At 42.6% G+C, this 18097-nt stretch overlaps 1 protein-coding gene across 3 annotated transcripts; it reads left to right on the top strand.

The window, feature by feature from the left end:
• Nucleotides 1–372: 372 nt before the first annotated feature.
• Nucleotides 373–9237, top strand: ythdf2 (YTH N6-methyladenosine RNA binding protein F2). Of its 3 annotated transcripts, XM_061062333.1 has the most exons (6): nt 373–562; nt 834–858; nt 1976–2055; nt 3199–4893; nt 7529–7594; nt 7813–9237. In XM_061062333.1, the coding sequence occupies exons 1-6, from the start codon at nt 536–538 to the stop codon at nt 7834–7836; spliced, it is 1917 nt and encodes a 638-aa protein (XP_060918316.1). In that variant the 5' UTR covers nt 373–535; the 3' UTR covers nt 7837–9237. The 3 variants fall into 3 exon arrangements, with proteins under 3 accessions (XP_060918316.1, XP_060918317.1, XP_060918318.1); XM_061062334.1 differs by lacking the exon at nt 834–858 and having other exon boundaries at nt 373–572; XM_061062335.1 differs by lacking the exon at nt 834–858 and having other exon boundaries at nt 374–562.
• Nucleotides 9238–18097: the final 8860 nt, after the last annotated feature.

Here is an 18097-nt window from a genome sequence, read left to right as displayed (position 1 = left end):
TGTTAGGACGGCCCACTTAATTTACATATTTACTTTTCCTTGTATAACATGGACACAGAAATACATAAATAAATATATGAATATATTTATTTATATATACATTTTTATATGAATTGTTGCATTTATTTATATATATATATTTATTGATGCATTTATTTAATTATTTAATTATTTATACATTATTGTATGCATTTCTCCCAACATTTATTTATTTATACTTTAGTCATTTTTTGTCCCTCATATTTGTACATACTTGTAGTTCCATATTGCCGTGCATTGATTGAGCACTTGCTCCTCCGCGCCACTAGGGGGCGCTTGTCTGCTGCGAATAAATGCCTTCGTGGGTTGACCAGGGCCGCCCAGCCATGTTGAGGAGTCTGTCAAGCAAACTGCAGCCCGCCATTGTGTAGAAAGCAGGCACTGTAGAGAAGATAGGGGCGCTTGGCTGAAACTCTTTAATACCAAGACCTATTCCACCACTTTCTTTTTTTTTAAGGAGTTAATAAAGTTACACAGGCGTCCGGGGGGGAAAGACATGTCAGCCAGCAGCCTTCTTGAACAGGTAAAGAGAGGTATTTACTGAATTTTTTTTTTTTTTTTTTTTTTTTTTTTTCTTACGAGGGCCAAAATTTCTCAGCGTCGCGACGGCTAGCGAGGTTAGCTTAGCTCCGAGGCAGCGGCCGTGGCTCCGTAGTGCAGCAGTATAGGCCTGACCACCTGCTAAAAAAGGAAAAACCCCGACTGCTCAAATATATTATCATCTTCATCTATTTTTTTCCCCTTCCTCTCTTCGCATAAATCAAACCTTCATGAATCACCTGGACCCAATCCAGAGACCGAAAGGCCAAGCTAATAAAGGTAAGCGGCTAATATTGTCTTAACACTGAATGCGGGTCTTTTTTTTCACATACTGGTGCGGCTTTGAAAATCAGGCCTTGTGTGTTTTTGTGCTTTAAATACGTGACTTTGACGCGACATGTAACTACCACATGTGTCACTACAGTGTTTCAACCTTTATCTTGTAGTCAATACTTTCGTTTTATCCCTGAAACTGCGCTCACAGTTAGCATTAGCTCCCTCTTGTTGAGTTAGCATTGAATGGCAACATGATGCACATCAGCATCCCCCCTTTTTTTTTTTTTTTTTTTTTCCTGGTTGCACATGCATCAGCCTTTCGTTGCACTGACTTTGTTTCTAATCGGTGTAATGTGCACATGTTTCGCAGTGTAGAGCCACAGGTGCGCTTCCCGTCACGCCTGTTCCACTCTTCTGAAGCATAAAGTCCCGTCATGTTGAGCGGACTCTTGGCGCTTCGTTAACACGGAGACGCTGCGCACTGCACGCAGCTAGCCTCGGAGCTAACATGCTAACTATGTGCTAAGTCAACCCTCGAGAATGACACGTCTTCCGACATGCTTTTTCCTGGGTCCGAATGGGCCGCGCACTTTCCCGTCATCATGCTTTTTAGACGTTTTAATTAAGACACCGTATATTTACTGTACATACGGGTACTTTTTCCCCTTTCCATGTGCAGGAAAGCGGTTCAAATAGGTCCTCAAACATTAGAAACACCAGTCATAACAGAGAGCACAAAAATAATGTAACACTGCTTTCTCCTGTATTAAATGTTCTATCATCTAATCTCTTGGTAATGAATGTTTTGACTAGGGGATCTTTTATCTTGCAGTGGGTTTTTTTTGTATTAAATGAGCACTTTTAAAATATTCCCTTTGGCTGATTCATCCAGTTATGAAAGCTGAAGTTGGGTGACCTGAAGCACATCGATCAGTTATATTGTGTGATCATGACCCTGCATAAGTGCTTTTCCTCGTGTGCTCATAAATGGTTACGAGGAGTGGTTTTAGTTATGTAACAGGTGTGATAGAGCTGATGTTAAATGACCAGATAAAGTAATGTCACATGGACCTGGACTTCCTGTTTACACCAATGTTGTCGTCTTCTTCTTTTTTTCCAGTGCAAAACGGAGCTGTGACCCAAAAGGATACTTTGAATGACGATGAGTTTGAGCCTTACCTGAACACTCAGGCCAGACAGGTACGTTTGTGTTGATGTCTATTCAGTCACTTTTTTGTTTTCAAACCTTGGCTTTACTTCTAGTAATCAAAAGACTGAAGCACTTTTATATTAGTTTAGGTTCATGGTTAGTCAGAATCTTTGTAGAGCCACAAGATAAGGCATCTTATTTCTTAATCTAAGTAGCATGTGTCCACAGTCGTCTGTAATATTAGCCCGGGTCACTTCCTAAATGCTTGTGATCTAAATACTGATTTGGAAGTTTCACTCAGAACATCACTCATATTTAGAGGCTATTTCGACATGATAAATAGTGGGAATATTTAGTGGAGGTATGGGATTGTCTAGGTAGATAGATACTTTATTGATCCTGAGGGAAATTAAAAAAAAATCAAATCTCTGCTAAGAAGCAATGTTTGCAAAGGGGCTGGAGGTTGTTTCACATGCAGCATATTATTACTACTGAGTCAAATCAATTTCTTGATTTGTTCAGTAAGTTTTGTAGACTGCTGCATATCAGTGGCCTTGATGTTTCTTTTTATGAGTTCACAACGTTGCGTTTGCATTACCTGGTAGTACAGCAGAACTGTACGGGTGTGCAGCTGGAGTGCACACTTTGTCATCGAGTGGCCTTGGATTTTATTTCCCTCAAACTATGTTGTAAAAATGGTGTTCCCCTTGTGTGGTAACAGGTTCTGCCTGTGGAATTTACATTTCCCTCCACTGTGAGGAATACACCATCCTTTGGTTAAAGAGATTGCTATACTTTTTCTTGTCTTTACACATCAGACAGCAGGGGGGTAAGGGGTATTCAACAGCCTCATACTGTGTGGCAAATTCTTGCTGTATAATAATTAAAATACAAGGTTATGTTGGTAACTATACTCATCTTTTCATCTTTCTTGAGCTGCTGTAACGCAAAAATTTCCCCCATGGGGATCAATAAAGTTTATCTTTATCTTTTATCTTGGTGTAACATTTTGGATCTACAAGAATCAGGTATACATACAGTATGTCAAACAGAAGGTTATGTGTAAACATTGTTAATTTTTTGTAACAGATTGAATTTAAGTGTTTATTGTAAAAAAAAAAAAAAAAAAAGATTTTGTTGGTTTTGCTTTGTTTGGCTTTTCTCTAAAATTATTTATTTCTATTCCTATTTAGAGCAATGCTTATACGGCCATGTCGGACTCGTACATGCCCAGCTACTACAGCCCCTCCATAGGATTTTCCTACTCCCTAAACGAGGCAGCATGGTCCACAGGTGGGGACCCTCCTATGCCTTACCTGGCCTCCTATGGACAGCTAAGCAATGGGGAGCCCCACTACCTCCCGGACGCTATGTTTGGCCAGCCAGGCCCCCTGGGGAGCAACCCTTTCCTCGGCCAGCATGGTTTCAACTTCTTCCCCAGTGGCATCGACTTCTCAGCATGGGGCAATAACAGCTCTCAGGGACAGTCGGGGACACCGCAGAGCTCTGGCTACAGCAGCAGCTATGCCTATGCTCCCAGCTCACTTGGAGGTGCTATGATCGATGGACAGTCCCCGTTTGCACCTGCTGCCAATGAGCCCCTGAACAAGGCACCTGGTATGAACAGCCTTGACCAGGGCATGGCAGGGCTTAAGATCGGCAGCGCTGCTCCTGGTGGTAATGGGGACATGGCTCCTAAGGTGGTGGGCTCTGGATTATCGGGTGGGGGTCCCCTTGGTCCTGTATCATCTGTAGGACCTCCAATCATGCCTCCTGTCTCAATTGCCCCTGCCAAGCCCGCCTCCTGGGCCGATATTGCCAGCAAGCCAGCAAAGCCTCAACCCAAGCTGAAAACTAAGGGTGGCATGGCAGGTGCCAATTTGCCCCCTCCGCCCATTAAACACAATATGGACATCGGCACTTGGGACAACAAGGGCACCATGCCTAAAGCTGCCGCCCCTCAGCAGGTGCCCTCTATTCCGAGCAATGGGCAGCCGCCCAACCAGGCTTCCCCACAACCTGGAGCTACTGCAGCAGGGAACCCACAAATGCCCCTCAGCAATGGACAGATGGTGCCGCCTGTTTCCCAGATGGGGCAGCATCAGCTTCCACCCAGTGGACAACCAGGTATGGGTCAAATGCCCCAGCCTCCTCTCTCCCAGGGTCCTACTCCACCAAGCCAACAGCAGCAACCTTCTCAACCTACTCGTTGGGTTCCTCCACGGAATCGGGCAAATGGATTTGGGGATGGCAGTGGGAACGGTACAGGCCAGTCTCCGCCCACCTCCTCTGGTGTGGGTGTGGTTCCTGGGGTCCCCTCTGAGCCACATCCAGTCTTAGAGAAATTGCGCATGGTCAACAATTATAACCCCAAGGACTTTGACTGGAATCCGAAGGCGGGCAGGGTGTTTATCATCAAGAGCTACTCCGAGGATGACATCCACCGCTCCATCAAGTACAACATCTGGTGCAGCACGGAGCATGGCAACAAGAGGCTGGACGCTGCTTACCGTTCATTGAGTGGCAAAGGGCCGCTTTATCTTCTGTTCAGTGTCAATGGGAGCGGGCACTTCTGTGGTGTTGCAGAAATGCGCTCACCCGTGGACTACAACACGTCTGCCGGCGTGTGGTCACAGGACAAGTGGAAGGGTCGTTTCGATGTGCGCTGGATCTTTGTTAAGGACGTTCCTAACAGTCAGCTTAGGCACATTCGGCTGGAGAACAACGAAAATAAGCCTGTGACCAACTCTCGGGACACACAAGAGGTACCGCTGGACAAAGCCAGGCAGGTGCTAAAGATCATCGCTGGATACAAACACACCACTTCCATCTTTGATGACTTTTCTCACTACGAGAAGCGTCAGGAGGAGGAAGAGTGTGTGAAAAAGGTAACAAAGTTACAGTTGAATAATGTAAATGATGAATGAGCTTACCTGATGTTGAAAGGGTTCAGTCTGTGACGCTCGTTTGGGTGTTTGTATGCATGTAAAGCCGTTCTTTTCCATGCAAAGGGTTTTTTGGAAAATGTGAAGGATTCACGGTTGAAATGACATCGTTTCCTGAATTAAGTGTTTGTAAACAAAACAGAATATTGGGATTTATTTCACTGGTGATGTGCGGTTTTCCTGTCAATTGAAGAATGAACTTCAGAAATAATTTTAGTGGAGGATATTCACCCAATGTTTATTTTATAAATGATATCAGAGGATTCCTCGAGTACAAATCCGATAAGTGAAATAATTGGTTTCCATTTGAAACTTTTGTCAGGGGAGCATTAAATGTCATTTAGTATTAGAAATCAAACTAACATTTTTATATTCAGAATCAGGTTTCATTGCCAAGTACATTTACACATACAAGGAATTTGACTTGGGTGTATTGGTGCTAAACAATGAACAAGGAGATAAAGCAGAACTAGCAACAACTTCAATAATACAGTATAAGAAGCTATTACAATATATAAAATACAATTTTAAAATGTAAGAAAAACAGTTAAATATGGTATTCAAGACACATTTTTTTTTTTTACCTTATTTTCCCTACAAGTCTTATACTGCTGCTACCAGTATAAAACAGAGGGTTTTTAATGGTTCTATCTAAAGTTTGTCACAGACATGCACTGTCATGACCTAAAGCGCAGCCCCCTCCATAACCTGCTGCATGCAACTTAACACCTATTTGTTGTGGTATAGTAAGCTGCCGCTTTGCTGCACAAAGCATGCTGGGATACATGGTGACGGGGACCAGGCTGGCGATGCCACTTTATAACAGCTTGTCTCCCTCATTGGGTCATAATCGTGCATTTCAGGAAATGTTGGCATACTGTTGAGTAAATAAAACCCTGTGGGATGGACGCTGGTTTGATTGGAAAGACTCCTCAATTAAAGACACAAAGCGACCAGCGGATCTGGTCAGCTCCACTCTGGGCTAATTGGCAGCAGGTCTGTGTATCTGTACTTCACAACTGTCGATGTAACTTTAGACAGAGAGCTGGACAACCGTACCAGTAGCCAACAGTATAGACTCTCCACACGATGAAAATGATGCTTCTAGAAAGAGCTACACATCTGCACAGAAGTTCACTTTTGCAGAAAGACAGTTGACTCATTTTGTCCCTCTGGGAGACCCCCCCCCAAAAATACACTGCTTCTTATATTCTGGTGTGACTTATATTTCTGGTTTTAAGGTGAATTAAATCCATTCTTTAGACTTTTTTATTGTGGCACTGACAGCATCAACATATGGATACAAATAGAACAGTAAATGTGCATTTCAGCTTCCAAATTGTGAGAATCCTTTTGCATTGTTTTCAGGACTTATTTATCATGAAAGGGTCACTGTTTGATACTTGGGATCAAGGGCCTATGTCGCTGTATTACACATAAAACCAGACAGGATTTCATGTGACAGAGGAACACATTCAGGGACAATGATGCCAAGATATCACACCTGCTTGGCTTCTACAAAACAAATGTGATTTCTCAATTGCTAATATTTGTCCACTCCCTCTCAGTTGTAGCTAAAAAAATGTAAATGCAAAAAGCTTTTTCTCTAAGTGTTCTTTTATTTTTGCCAAAAACTGTTTTAGTTGGATCTACATTGACTTTGCTCCATCTTTGTATATTTTGGTTGTGCTTAGAAACGTCATGTAAAGCATGTTAAGTCTATAAAAAAAAAGCAACGCTTAGTGTGAACGGCTGGTTGCTTAAAGGAAACATGTGTCTTAGACCCAAGATAGAAGGTCAGATCCCCAATCAGCACAATTGAGCTTACGTTGTGCATTTTTTTTTTACGTTTTGTTCTTGCTACCTACATTTAAAATCAAGACATCCAGATGTCTGTCCATTCAACCATTGAACAGTCAGTGATATTGTTAAAATTGAATTATTCTGCAGGTTTGAATTTGGTGCAATGATGTATTTTCATGTCAAAAAGATCTGTGATCATTGAATTTTAGAGACTTGTGAAGGTACAACAATCTCATGGAGCCTGAGAATCTCAAGATCCTTCTTCTGCAGTTTTAAAAAAAAAAATGAATAATGTATTTATTAGTTTGTCTCCTTACAAACACAGACCTGAGAGCCACAAGTAACCTGTGACTGTGTTAATGATGACATACTGGTGGATAAAAAGCACTATTTCCATTTGACATATGGGGCATCAAAAAGGCTTTATTTAGAGCATGCATTTTTAATTCAGGTATTTATTTTAGATGAGTGGTTACTTCATGTTTTATGTCAAATATAGAACTTGTAAGGTTTGTCATGCGAGATTCTGTTATCTAATTCTTGTATGTTAGTGGGCAATGATTTAGTCTAACTTATATCTTTGATCATGAACTGATATTTAATTCAAAGTTGAATGACTTCTGAAAATCCTCAACTCTTACTCATCGTTTTATTTTTTTTAGGCAAACTTTTTGACCACATTTGTGACTTACCATAGATCTGATTTTAAATCTAGTCTCTCGTCTTGTGTGAACTTTTTCCAAGTGTGCTCAGTTTTTGCTCCTCTGTGTGACAGGTGGAAGTCCAAGGCAGTGAGCCATATCCCAGCAACCCAAGCAACAGGAGTCATTACAGGCTTCAGGTAAATAGCCTCACCTGTCGCTGTAGCAGTTTTTTTTTATAGTCCTTTTGATACGTGATTGATTTAAGTTTTATTGTGTTTTTACATTCGCATGTTGGAGATTGTGAGTGTTTATAAGTCAATCATCTCAGACGGTTTCTACACAGTCGTTTGTTTAGTGAAGGATTGAACCAGACGACATTACAGCTCCTAACTTGTCTTTTTTTTTTTTCTTCTAGGAGCGCCAAGGACGGGTCAAGTAACAGTTGGTGCTTTGGTCAAAAGGACTGCAATGGCCCACCCCTAAAGCCCTATCCACCCCATCATTACATCATTACATCCAGATCTCTAAGAAATTCTAATAGGGGTGAAGAATTAACCAAGGACAAAAAAAAAAAACTAAATGAAGACTTTCTTGATTTCTTTTGACTTTAAAGACTTACTTCGAACTTGTAGTAAAAAGAAAAGGAAACAATTATCCATAGGACTACGACTAAATGCATAGCATCCTTAGGTGAAATCTTTTTTGCCCCACCCCCCCATTCCACTACATACGCTCTCCCCCCCTTGTATGCTGCTTTTTCCTTCTTTTTTTTTTAAAATGAAAGGATCATCCTCTGTTTTTACGGTCCAAGAGCAAGCCTGCTTTTTCTCACACAAAAAAAACCACACAAAATCCAATAGAAATGTGTAGTGTTGGCTGAATATAGTGTCCCAAAGTCGAGAATGGGCAGTTTGTCTCATTTTCTTTGTACACCCCATCCCCCCCCTTCCCCCTCTCTCACCACGCTTGTCTTTCTGAGGATTGCGCCACATCTTCACCCAGGACTCAGTGGAGTGTCCTCGACGGAGTTTTCATCTTCTGCAACGATACCGACTCCCGAGTCTGTTCTGTACATGCTCGTCATGTTTTGTTTGAGAAGAGTGTTCACAATGGCCCTCTTGTTTTTTTTTCTTTTTTTCTCTCTTCCATGTATTGGGCTGAGTTTTTGGTGAAGGCAGATCTTGGAGAGGAAGAGTAGTGAAGGTGGGCGGGGAGGGAAGAGTGTGAAAGGGAAAGAAATGTTAAGTTGATGAGCCGTGCTCTGTGTTTAATTTTACGGTCTAAAAGAAATTGGGGCCCTCTGTTAACAGTCTTCATTGGACTTTATTTACCCTCTGTTCCTTTCTCTTGGACAAGTTAAAATCATCATTGCTTTGGGCTGCTTTCTTGTGTTTTTGTTTTTTCCTCCTTTCCTCAGTTTTCTAAAGACAGTGATGCGAGTGGCCTTGCCCCCACTCTTTCTATTAATCAGTTCAAAAGTAATAAATGTGGTATATTCAGCAGATCTGGTGTGCATTCCCCTTGTTTGACTGTAATGAAATGTGTCACGCAGCGTCGTCTGTACACTCTTCTCATCCGGTTTGTTCCTTCCCCAGACAGGTTTAGTGGAATGAATGTTCGTCTGCTTACCTTCAGACTCGACACGTCCGCTCTCTTTTCCTGCGCCACTGTACCCTACTTTTTTTTTTCTTTTATGTCCTCTGCTTTTCACGTCTTCTTCACTCTCATTACCCATCTCTTCACTGCTCAGCCAACTTTACGTACTATGATATCACAATCAGCTTCCACCACTTCCAGAATGTCAATGTTGGTGAGTTACAAACAAACAAAAAAAAAAACACAAGGTCCTCTTTCAGAACTACTGGCTTTTATTTGTGGCATAATAAAGATGCTCCACAAACTGGTGTGTGGGTATTCCTCCTTTTCCTCCGAGTCACTTGGGTGGCCTTTAGTACCCGTGTTCTTGCTTGTCCCCCTACAGAACATAAAAACCTGTTTTCATCCTGCCCTTGTGATTGTTTTGAGAGTACACCACTGCACTGAAACCTCTGAAATATGTCCATCATGTAAAAGAGTAAAACGATGTCATTACAGTTAATCATGAAAGCTTTTCACATGTACATGTCTAATCCTATACCTGCATGTGACCAGGAAACTATCTGCAATCCGCCATTTTCTCTCCTCGTCAGCGGGGTTGTAGTGCACACAGCGGCCACAAGAGGGAGACAAAACATTATATACTGCCATCCATTGTCTGCCGTGTAGATGATGAGCTCTGCAGCCGGGCAGCTCATTAATTCCCCTCACTGGTCCAAGCAACAAGAAAGGCCTCATGTACGTCCAGAAGCTGCAGTTCATGTAAGTTTTGTAGCTTGTTTCGCTTTTCAAAGGTTATTACAATAGTGGCAAGCAATTTAAGTATACTAAATAGTAATCAATCAGCCAAATTCTCAAGATATGACGTGAAGTGTTCGTGACCTATGAATGTAGGAAGTTTGAGAACACCGCAGACAATAAGATGGATAAAACTGCTTAAGCTGAGATATGAAATCAGAGTACATTCACCGCATTTCTAAAAAAACACACACAGGCTACATTGAAGCCACAATTTAATTCACTAGCCCCCCTTTTTAACAGGAACCTACACTTAGTCATGTAGCCCACACAATATGGCTGCATAAAAAATCAAAAACATCCACAAAATGTTCATTTTTATTTTTGAGGATTCGATTAAGTGGACACTAAACTTGCATGCAAAAAAAAAGTAGTTTATAGGCCATAGTGCATTGTGCATACTGACTGAGTGTGGGGCAATTAAGTGTTAAATGTGGAATGTGATTTTAGTTAGTTTATAATATTTGGTCCAATTGAACACTGTCAAACTGCAGGCTTTGTAACCTATAGCCTCAGATAGATGGAGTAGGCCTGTGAGCTGTAAGAAGCCTAATCGACGGCATAAACGAGGAGGACATTAAAATAGAACCTACGTCATAAGTTAAAGTCTATGTGTGATAAATGAAGTGGAGACCTATAGCTGCAGACTTCAGCTGGCTTCAGTCCAAATGTGAGGCCAGCATCACTCAGCTTTTTGGGATTAATGTGCAGATCTTGGTAAGAGAGGAAAAGTGTGTGTGTGTGTTTGTGTGTTTGGAGAAGGGGGGGGGGGGGGTCGACGGCACGTGTCGTGTCTGCGCTGAGGGTGCGTGGCAAACACGCTGCCTCGAGGGGATCTTCCCGTGACCCTTATCTGCGCGTCTCTGGGGTGGGTGGGTGGGGGGGGGGGGGGGACGCCTTTTCAGCCACTCCTGGGGATGCAAATGAACATGGCCATAAAAAGAGAGGCACAGAGACGATGGAGGAGAAGAAAGGGAAATGGGACTATGGGGAGAAAGAGGAGGAGGAGGATGGAGGTGAAGAAGAGGAGAGGAGGGGAGGAGGTCAGGACTTAGGCTAGAAGATCAAGCCTAAATGCAATGGAAGAGATGGAGGAACAAAATAAGTTGTCCTGTAAGGAGAAAGTGTGTGTGTGTGTGTGTGTGTGTACCTTCACTGACTGTTTTGTTATATAGGGTTAAAAGAAGAAACAAAAACTACTGCTTATTTATCATAAAACTGACTCCTTTAATAGAACATTTACTTGTTTAAATTTTCCATCTCCATCCCTGCGTTCATGATATAGTAAATCTTTTTTTATTTAAACTATTGCATCTTTTTTTTTATTTTTTATTTTTTTTTAAATGTGTTCTGTATTGTTCAGTCAGAGAGCTGCACAATATGTGCGTGGTGTCGTCGGGTTCATATCGCACTGCAAGGTCATGCTTCTGCTTTATTTCCCCCCTTCATTATCATAAGGCATCCATCTCTTTCTTCCATTAGTGACGCTTCACCATGTCGCCAACCCGACCTCTATTTACATGACTAAATTAGATTTCTTTCTCTCTTTTTGGTGCCTGCCTCTAATATTCATATGAGGGCTGGAAAAAAAAATGTAGTAAACTGCAGCAAAGTACAACAATAGCTTACTTTGTGTTGAGAAGAATAAAACATGCATAGTTACATAATGTCTTGCTTATATCTCACAAATAACATTTTCCTCTTCATATTTATTCCATAAAGCTTTTTTTAGGCCTCTGATTCCATCCCTGTCGCCAACACATCAGCATTATTTAGCGTCATATCTAAATGCGGTGTGAGTTAAATTGTATTTAAATATAAACACACTCATGCTTTTTAGGATTTTGGTCCTGATGATAGATGTTTTGAGCACTTAAAGGAGGGGGTTCCACCTGCTCGCCATCACCAGGGGTCCCGTTCACTCATGACATATTAAGCATCACCCCCTCGTTCCTCCTCGCGTCCCCAATTTCTATTGAGAGGTTTTCCAAAATGCATAATGTGCAGACATGGGGGGGGAAAGGGGGCCCCCGCACGTAAACAGTCCATGACCTCTGTCTCGTGCATATGTGGCACACTTGCCCCCTGCACACTTTTGTATTGTGCGGTTGATGTCAGACGATAATGAAAATGTCATCCGCTGATGTATCAGAACACAGAGGAGGATATCGGCCTCATTTAGAGGCGTCATATATATTCTTAGAGAAAGGACATCTGTGTTTATTTTATCATCTCTCTAGCTTAAATGTAGCGCGCTAACTGGCCGCTGCTGTGATTGTTGTCGTTCTAAGACTACTCTCAGATTTCAAGCAGCAGGATGTGGAATAGATCGAAATGAAACTCGAGAAAAATCCAGGATTTTTCTGTGTTTTTTGTTTTTTTGTTTTGTTCTTTGATATTCCGCCTCCATCATCTGAGATGTAGGTCAACTCACATCTCTGTTGCCTACGGCGATTTTTAAAGCTCGAATCATTTGACGCAGCTCTGTGATTATAGGAGTTTGAGATGAAGCTCATTATTTAAATGACTCGATGTTGCTTTGGGCCCTTTTTTTTACTTTGAAGAGAAGCACTAGATTGTACAAATAGAGATGTTGATCATGGAATAACTTCTTTATTGAGACTTTTTTTTTTTTTGCAGAACATAATACACAAACAAAGCCATGACACCAAAAAAACTTATGAATTAAAAAAAAAAAAAAGATTTAATGTAGCAGATTATTTTTCAAAATAAAAGCATGAAGCCATGATTGGTGGTGGGAATAGAATAAATCAGCGTGCATGAGAATGATGCAGGAGATTTTTTTTTATGATAAAGCAAGTAAAAAAGAAATATTCGGCTTCATCATTCTCACCCTTATTTTTTTTCCCCATCTTCCTCTCAGATTCGGCGAGTGTACGCTCATGCGTAAACTCGCAGACCTTTGAAGTGGCCCTCTGTCACCACATGGCAAATCCCCCTGGTGTGATCCCTCTGTCCATTTGGCCACAGGAGCCACACTGGTAGGCTGCCTACGGCTCTGTCTGTTCTGTCATTATGGAAACCAGTATATTACTTCAACTGGTGCCCAGTAATTATGGCTGATCTCTCTATCTCTATGTGTCCTGTTATGATTTAAAAAATACCTTTAAACTGATCTGTTCACCTGTCTGAGGTTCTCGGCTGCTCTCTAACCTCTTTACCTAAAGCTTCTTCTCCCGGCTTCTGTGTGACCATTACTGTCATCTCTTGTTAATCTCATGGGATTGTGGGGCGAGCGTCCATCTGTGTGCAGTCGTCAGAGCCACTCTCCTGTCCTGTTAGCGGCTCTCTGTCGGTGTCTCAGGTGAAGGCGAAGACTGTGGCTTTTCTCTTGGCATTCACCGCGTGCCTTAATTGTATTGAAATTAAATCAAGGTCCACTGTGAACACAAAGAGCTCAAACCCAAACTTGGAAAAAAATGTTCCTCGCCTCACGTTCACATCCTGCTCTGCTGCTCTTGTTACTTACCCTGCCATTAGCAACACTTTCCCCCCTCCTTTGTGTTCATAATGTGAACATGTTTTCTTAACGCTGTCACTTTTCTGAATCTTCAAAGTACATCCCGTTTTTTTTTTTTTTTTCAGACTTATCTCATCCCTCTCTCTCCTCCTCACCTGTGATCTCTCCTCCCTGTGTGCTCAGAGGCGGCTATGCGGTCCTTTCACACGTCAAAGTACATCGCATGCTAATCCGACACATGCATGCATCCTCCTTTTTCGACATGAAAACATGATTTTCTATACGGACAATACAGAGGGGGGAGGGAAAAACAAAACATACATGATACGAGCCGATGACATTGTGAGTCCTTTGAATGGTCAGCCTGGAGTGTGTGACTGCATGCATGCGTTTGTGAAGGTTTTTTTTTTTACAGCAACATCATATGAACAAAAAAGCAGAAATGTAAGCGCACAATAAGACACACTCTGTATACATACACTACAGCAGAATTAAAAAAAAAAAAAAAAAAAGCAGCAGAGAGAGAGAGAGAGAGGAGAGAGCACAGAGGGGTGAGATCGAGCGAGCGAGCGAAGCTACCTTTGTTGCACCATAAAGAGAGCAGCAGCCCAGCTACCTGACTGCTACCATTCCTGCAGACCATCTTCCCCCCCTTCAGAGCAAAACAAAGGATGACGACTAGATATTTAGGAGTACACACCGCGATGCGTAGCTATGCCTCATCCTTCAGCGTAGCGCTGCCTCTGCTGGTCCTGTTCAGGAGCCCGGTGCGGTTTTAATCAGACCAAGCAGTTCTTCATTACAGTTGGTAAAGCTGTGTCGTTATCTCCCCTCTTTCCCTCCCTCGCTCCCTCCCTCCTACTCTCCATCTCTTCTCTCTCTCTCTCTCTCTCTCTCTCTCTCTCTCTCTGTGCACTCTGCGCATGTAACTATAGCCATGTACAGACTGGAACACAGCATCTAAATATCAACAGTGTTCTTCTTCTTCTGTTAAATCACAAACCAATAATTTAGCAAAGTGTAAATATGGATGTCTAGAAAGGAAAATACACACGGAGGAATTTAGCTTCTTTGCAGGTACACAAGAGTTCCATCAAGAAAAACTGCAAGTGTTAAATTTTGAATCCCTTTTCTTTTAAAAACTCCTAATCACCACGCTCGGTTCTTTTCTATATTTGCCTATCGAGAAATTCTGCAGCACAAGAAAAATAAGTAATTTTTTTTCTCTCAGATCAAATATATCCTTTCTCTCTAAATACGATGCACAAAAAAAAAAAAAAAAATAGCTGAGGTAGCTGCAGATAGTTTTCCTCCTTTTCCCGGGGTCCACCGGTCCTGATTTCTGTTATTGTTGTTGGCTGAAGTTGTAGCTGTGACGGTGCAGCTCCATCCTGTGAAAAAAGGTCCTTCTGGGGTTGGGAAGAGCAGGGGAAGAGCAGGCACACAAGGGGGGTTTGGTGGGATGTGCGGACAAGGGGGGGGGGGGGGGGGGGAGGCTGAAGGGACGGGAGGCAGGCAGGCAGGTGTCACGCATGCAGTCAAGGAATATATATAAAAAAAAAAAAAAAAGGAAAAACTAAATTCTACCCAGGCATCACCGTTAGAAAAAAAAAAATCCTTTGGATCTGCTCAAGACAAAACCAAAAAGGAAAGAGGAAAAAAAAAGCCCAAAGATTGTAAAATATACATATATACGCCGGGTGGGTATATATGTATAAGGATCCAAGAGGGGAGAAGGAGGAAGAGGAAAGGAGATAAGGGATGGACGGACGAGGAGGAGGAACAGGCAACTGGCTCACACACAGACACACTGCGCCGAGGCGAAGGCACGGGCTTCAATTTATGCTTTCTGGTCGACACCACCCCCCACCTCACACACGCAAATACACACACACACACACACACACACACACACACACACACACACACACACAGAAAGCGTCCCGCCCCTATCTGCCCCATGTCCCTGTCCTGTCCCGTACTGGATGCGTGGCCCAGCTGATCAGTGCAGAGGGATTAGCCAACGGGGCCAGCTGGCAGGGATTACACAGGCAAAGTGGGGGGAGGTATGTGTGTGTGTGTGTGTGTGTGTGTGTGTGTGTGTGTGTGTGTGTGTGTGTGTGTGTGTGTGTGTGTGTTTGTAAAGGGGAGGGGGCGAGGGGTTAGGAGGATAGTCCTAATACTGGAGGGTGGGGGGGGGATGGGAGGCACTGTCTTGTCCTGCACACACACACACACACACACACAAACAGATGTCTACATACACATTTCATGCACATATCACGCAGCAGCGCTTGAATGCAAAATGAAAATGCTTACAAATATTTCTCGGCGAATGCACGAGCTGCATGCAGCGGTAAGCAGCCGTTAATGCATGCGGTGCATCCTCCCGCCAGTGAGTCACGGCGACGCACACTGCTGATGAATGTATGTAAATGTGCAGCAGGCAGCGGGGGGATGGATGGATGGATGGATGGATGGATGTAGGAGGAGGAGGAGGAGGAGGGGGGGAGAGAGAGACAGAGAGCGAGGGAGGGAACCCCACGGGAGAGCAGGGCCAGGCTGACAATGCAAGGCTCTGACCCTTGACCCCTCTCCGCTCCATCATCCGCGGCCATCAGCTGATCCCGGGAAATGGACAGCCGAAGTAACACCCACCTCCCCGTCTTTTTTTTTTTTTTTTTTTTTTTTACCTCTTACACACACACACACACACACACACACACACACAGCCACTCAGAGGGCCTGCCTCACCTCCTTTTTTTTTTTTACCCATCCTTTTCCATCACTCGCTCCCTCCAGCACTCCCATCGCTCTTTCCCCGTCTCATGCCTCACTTCACCACTTAGCTCATCCCGATATCTCCCGCTTCTAACCTTTCTCATTATTTTGAAATGTGTCGACTTCTACAACTGTCATTTCTGTGCAGGGAGAGATGCATTCTGTATAAGTGTATTTTTTTTTCATGTGCTCGTATTTTGATTTTCTTTCCCCTGAGTTAAATTTTTTTAAATTTTTTGCTTTCAGTCTTAGTTTTTTACCCCCCTATGACCAATATCACCGCACTTCCATATTACACCCTCAGCCCCTTCATGTGGGAGAGAACGAAATGATGATTCAGGAATGAAATCAAACAATCCTTAATGGATCTTTATGGGCTTTCAAACTAGTGAAGTAATTGTTTTATTAAGATGACACTCAACACTCATTTTAGTTTCTACATTCAAGCAGTAGAAGTGATTTTTTTTTTTTAGAAGTGACATTTTTTTTGGAAGTATTTCTTTCCTTTTTGCTACGTTAGTGTGATATGAGCCTCGTACTCCTAAAACCATGCGATCTCGACATCCGCTTGTATCTTTTTGACACACATTCACTGCACATCCCTTCGATCCCCGTTTTTTTTTAGCACAGGCATAAAATATCAGTTTTAATATCTGCATACGGGATCAAATATCCTAAAATTTGACGCACATTATTCTTCAGTGAAAACACGGTTCTTGTCTCTCGTCTGTCTACAAAAGCTGTTAAAAATGTTTTAGAGGTTTAGAGGAGATAGTACAGAGGCAGGCTCACTTAGCATTAGATGCATCAACTGTGATTTTGTGAAAAGCTAAATGTCAAAGTTTCTGCAGACTGTCATCTGCAGTTTGAGCTACAGTCTGTAAGACAGAGCTGCAGCTTCAGTCCCCCCCAAAAAATAAAAAAAACATGGACACAAACTCCTGTAACACGCTAAAGAAACACACACACACACACACACACACACACACACACACACACACACACTGTGGCAGACGCAGAGTGATTTCTGTAAAATCAAAGAGACAATTTTTAAGGGGCCTCGCAGGCAGAAAAAACAGCAGCAGTGTTTTATAGGAAATATATAGAATCAGACATGGCTGATGTGTGACAAATAGGACATTAGCGAGGACCTGTTTGTATGAAATGCGCAGTAACATTGCAGCAGAGCTTTTTTGGGGATGGAGCGACAGAGAGAGAGCGCTTGGCCTTTTATGTCTCGCGGATCAAAAGATGGAGTGTGAGGGTGAACATCGGTAAAAGCAGATGAAATGGAAGAAACGGTGCAAAAAAAAAAAAAAAGGAGGTTCTTTTCTTTTGTTTTCCAGGTTTACGCTTGTCCAAAAATTTGCGTCAAATATTGTTTCTTCAATTTCTTCAGAGGAGAATGGGAACCTTATTATTTATGGGCATAAATTACACGCCGTAAATTTCACACATTCTGTACTGTATGTGTTTATATGTTTTAGTCGTGGCATGTTTACCCTCGTGCATGTTGGCCCGAAGAGACGAGGGGAGATCCGCGACTACATTTTGATGTCCTTCTCCTCCTGTTTCTCAATTTTTTTTTTTTTTTTTTAAAAAAAGCTCAAAAAACATGAGAGGATGAGCGCGGGGCGAACAGGCATGCAACCCCACAGTATACTCGCAGACAGCGGGGAAGATCACACAGAGGCAAGCAAAGATTTTTATTTTTATTTATTTATTTTTTATCATGCAGAGCAACACAAGAGCAAGCAGTTTTACAAAGTGACAAGTGAGGAGAGACAGACAGGCAGGAAGGCAGAGAGACAGGCGGGAGGGGGGGGGAGTGGGGGGAAGCCACAGACAGGGCTCGTCCCTAGTTTGGTAATCCGATGGAGAGATTAGCAAGCAGGCAGCATTTGGGTCGGATTATCGAGTCATTAGAAAAGACTGGTGCTCCAGAGCCTCTCTTATGTGTTAATGTGGCTTTACTGATTCTCAGTGCAGTCTGTGCACATTGTGGAGATTGTGTTGAGAGTTTTAACAGTAGATAGTCTTTCAT

The sequence above is a fragment of the Labrus mixtus genome, chromosome 18 (genome assembly GCF_963584025.1).
Source record: "Labrus mixtus chromosome 18, fLabMix1.1, whole genome shotgun sequence".
NCBI classification, from domain to species: Eukaryota; Metazoa; Chordata; class Actinopteri; order Labriformes; family Labridae; genus Labrus; species Labrus mixtus.
The sequence above is the reverse complement of the archived record's forward strand: the minus strand, read 5'-3'. Positions and strand labels throughout refer to the sequence as shown.

What these genes read in the sequence shown, in the direction of transcription:
- ythdf2 (XM_061062333.1), top strand. Translation starts at nt 536, where the DNA reads ATGTCAGCCAGCAGCCTTCTTGAACAG. An exon ending in AGGAAGAGTGTGTGAAAAAG is followed by an intron (nt 4,894 to 7,528) that starts GTAACAAAGTTA and finishes TCTGTGTGACAG; the next exon opens with GTGGAAGTCCAAGGCAGTGA. An exon ending in GGAGTCATTACAGGCTTCAG is followed by an intron (nt 7,595 to 7,812) that starts GTAAATAGCCTC and finishes TTTTTCTTCTAG; the next exon opens with GAGCGCCAAGGACGGGTCAA.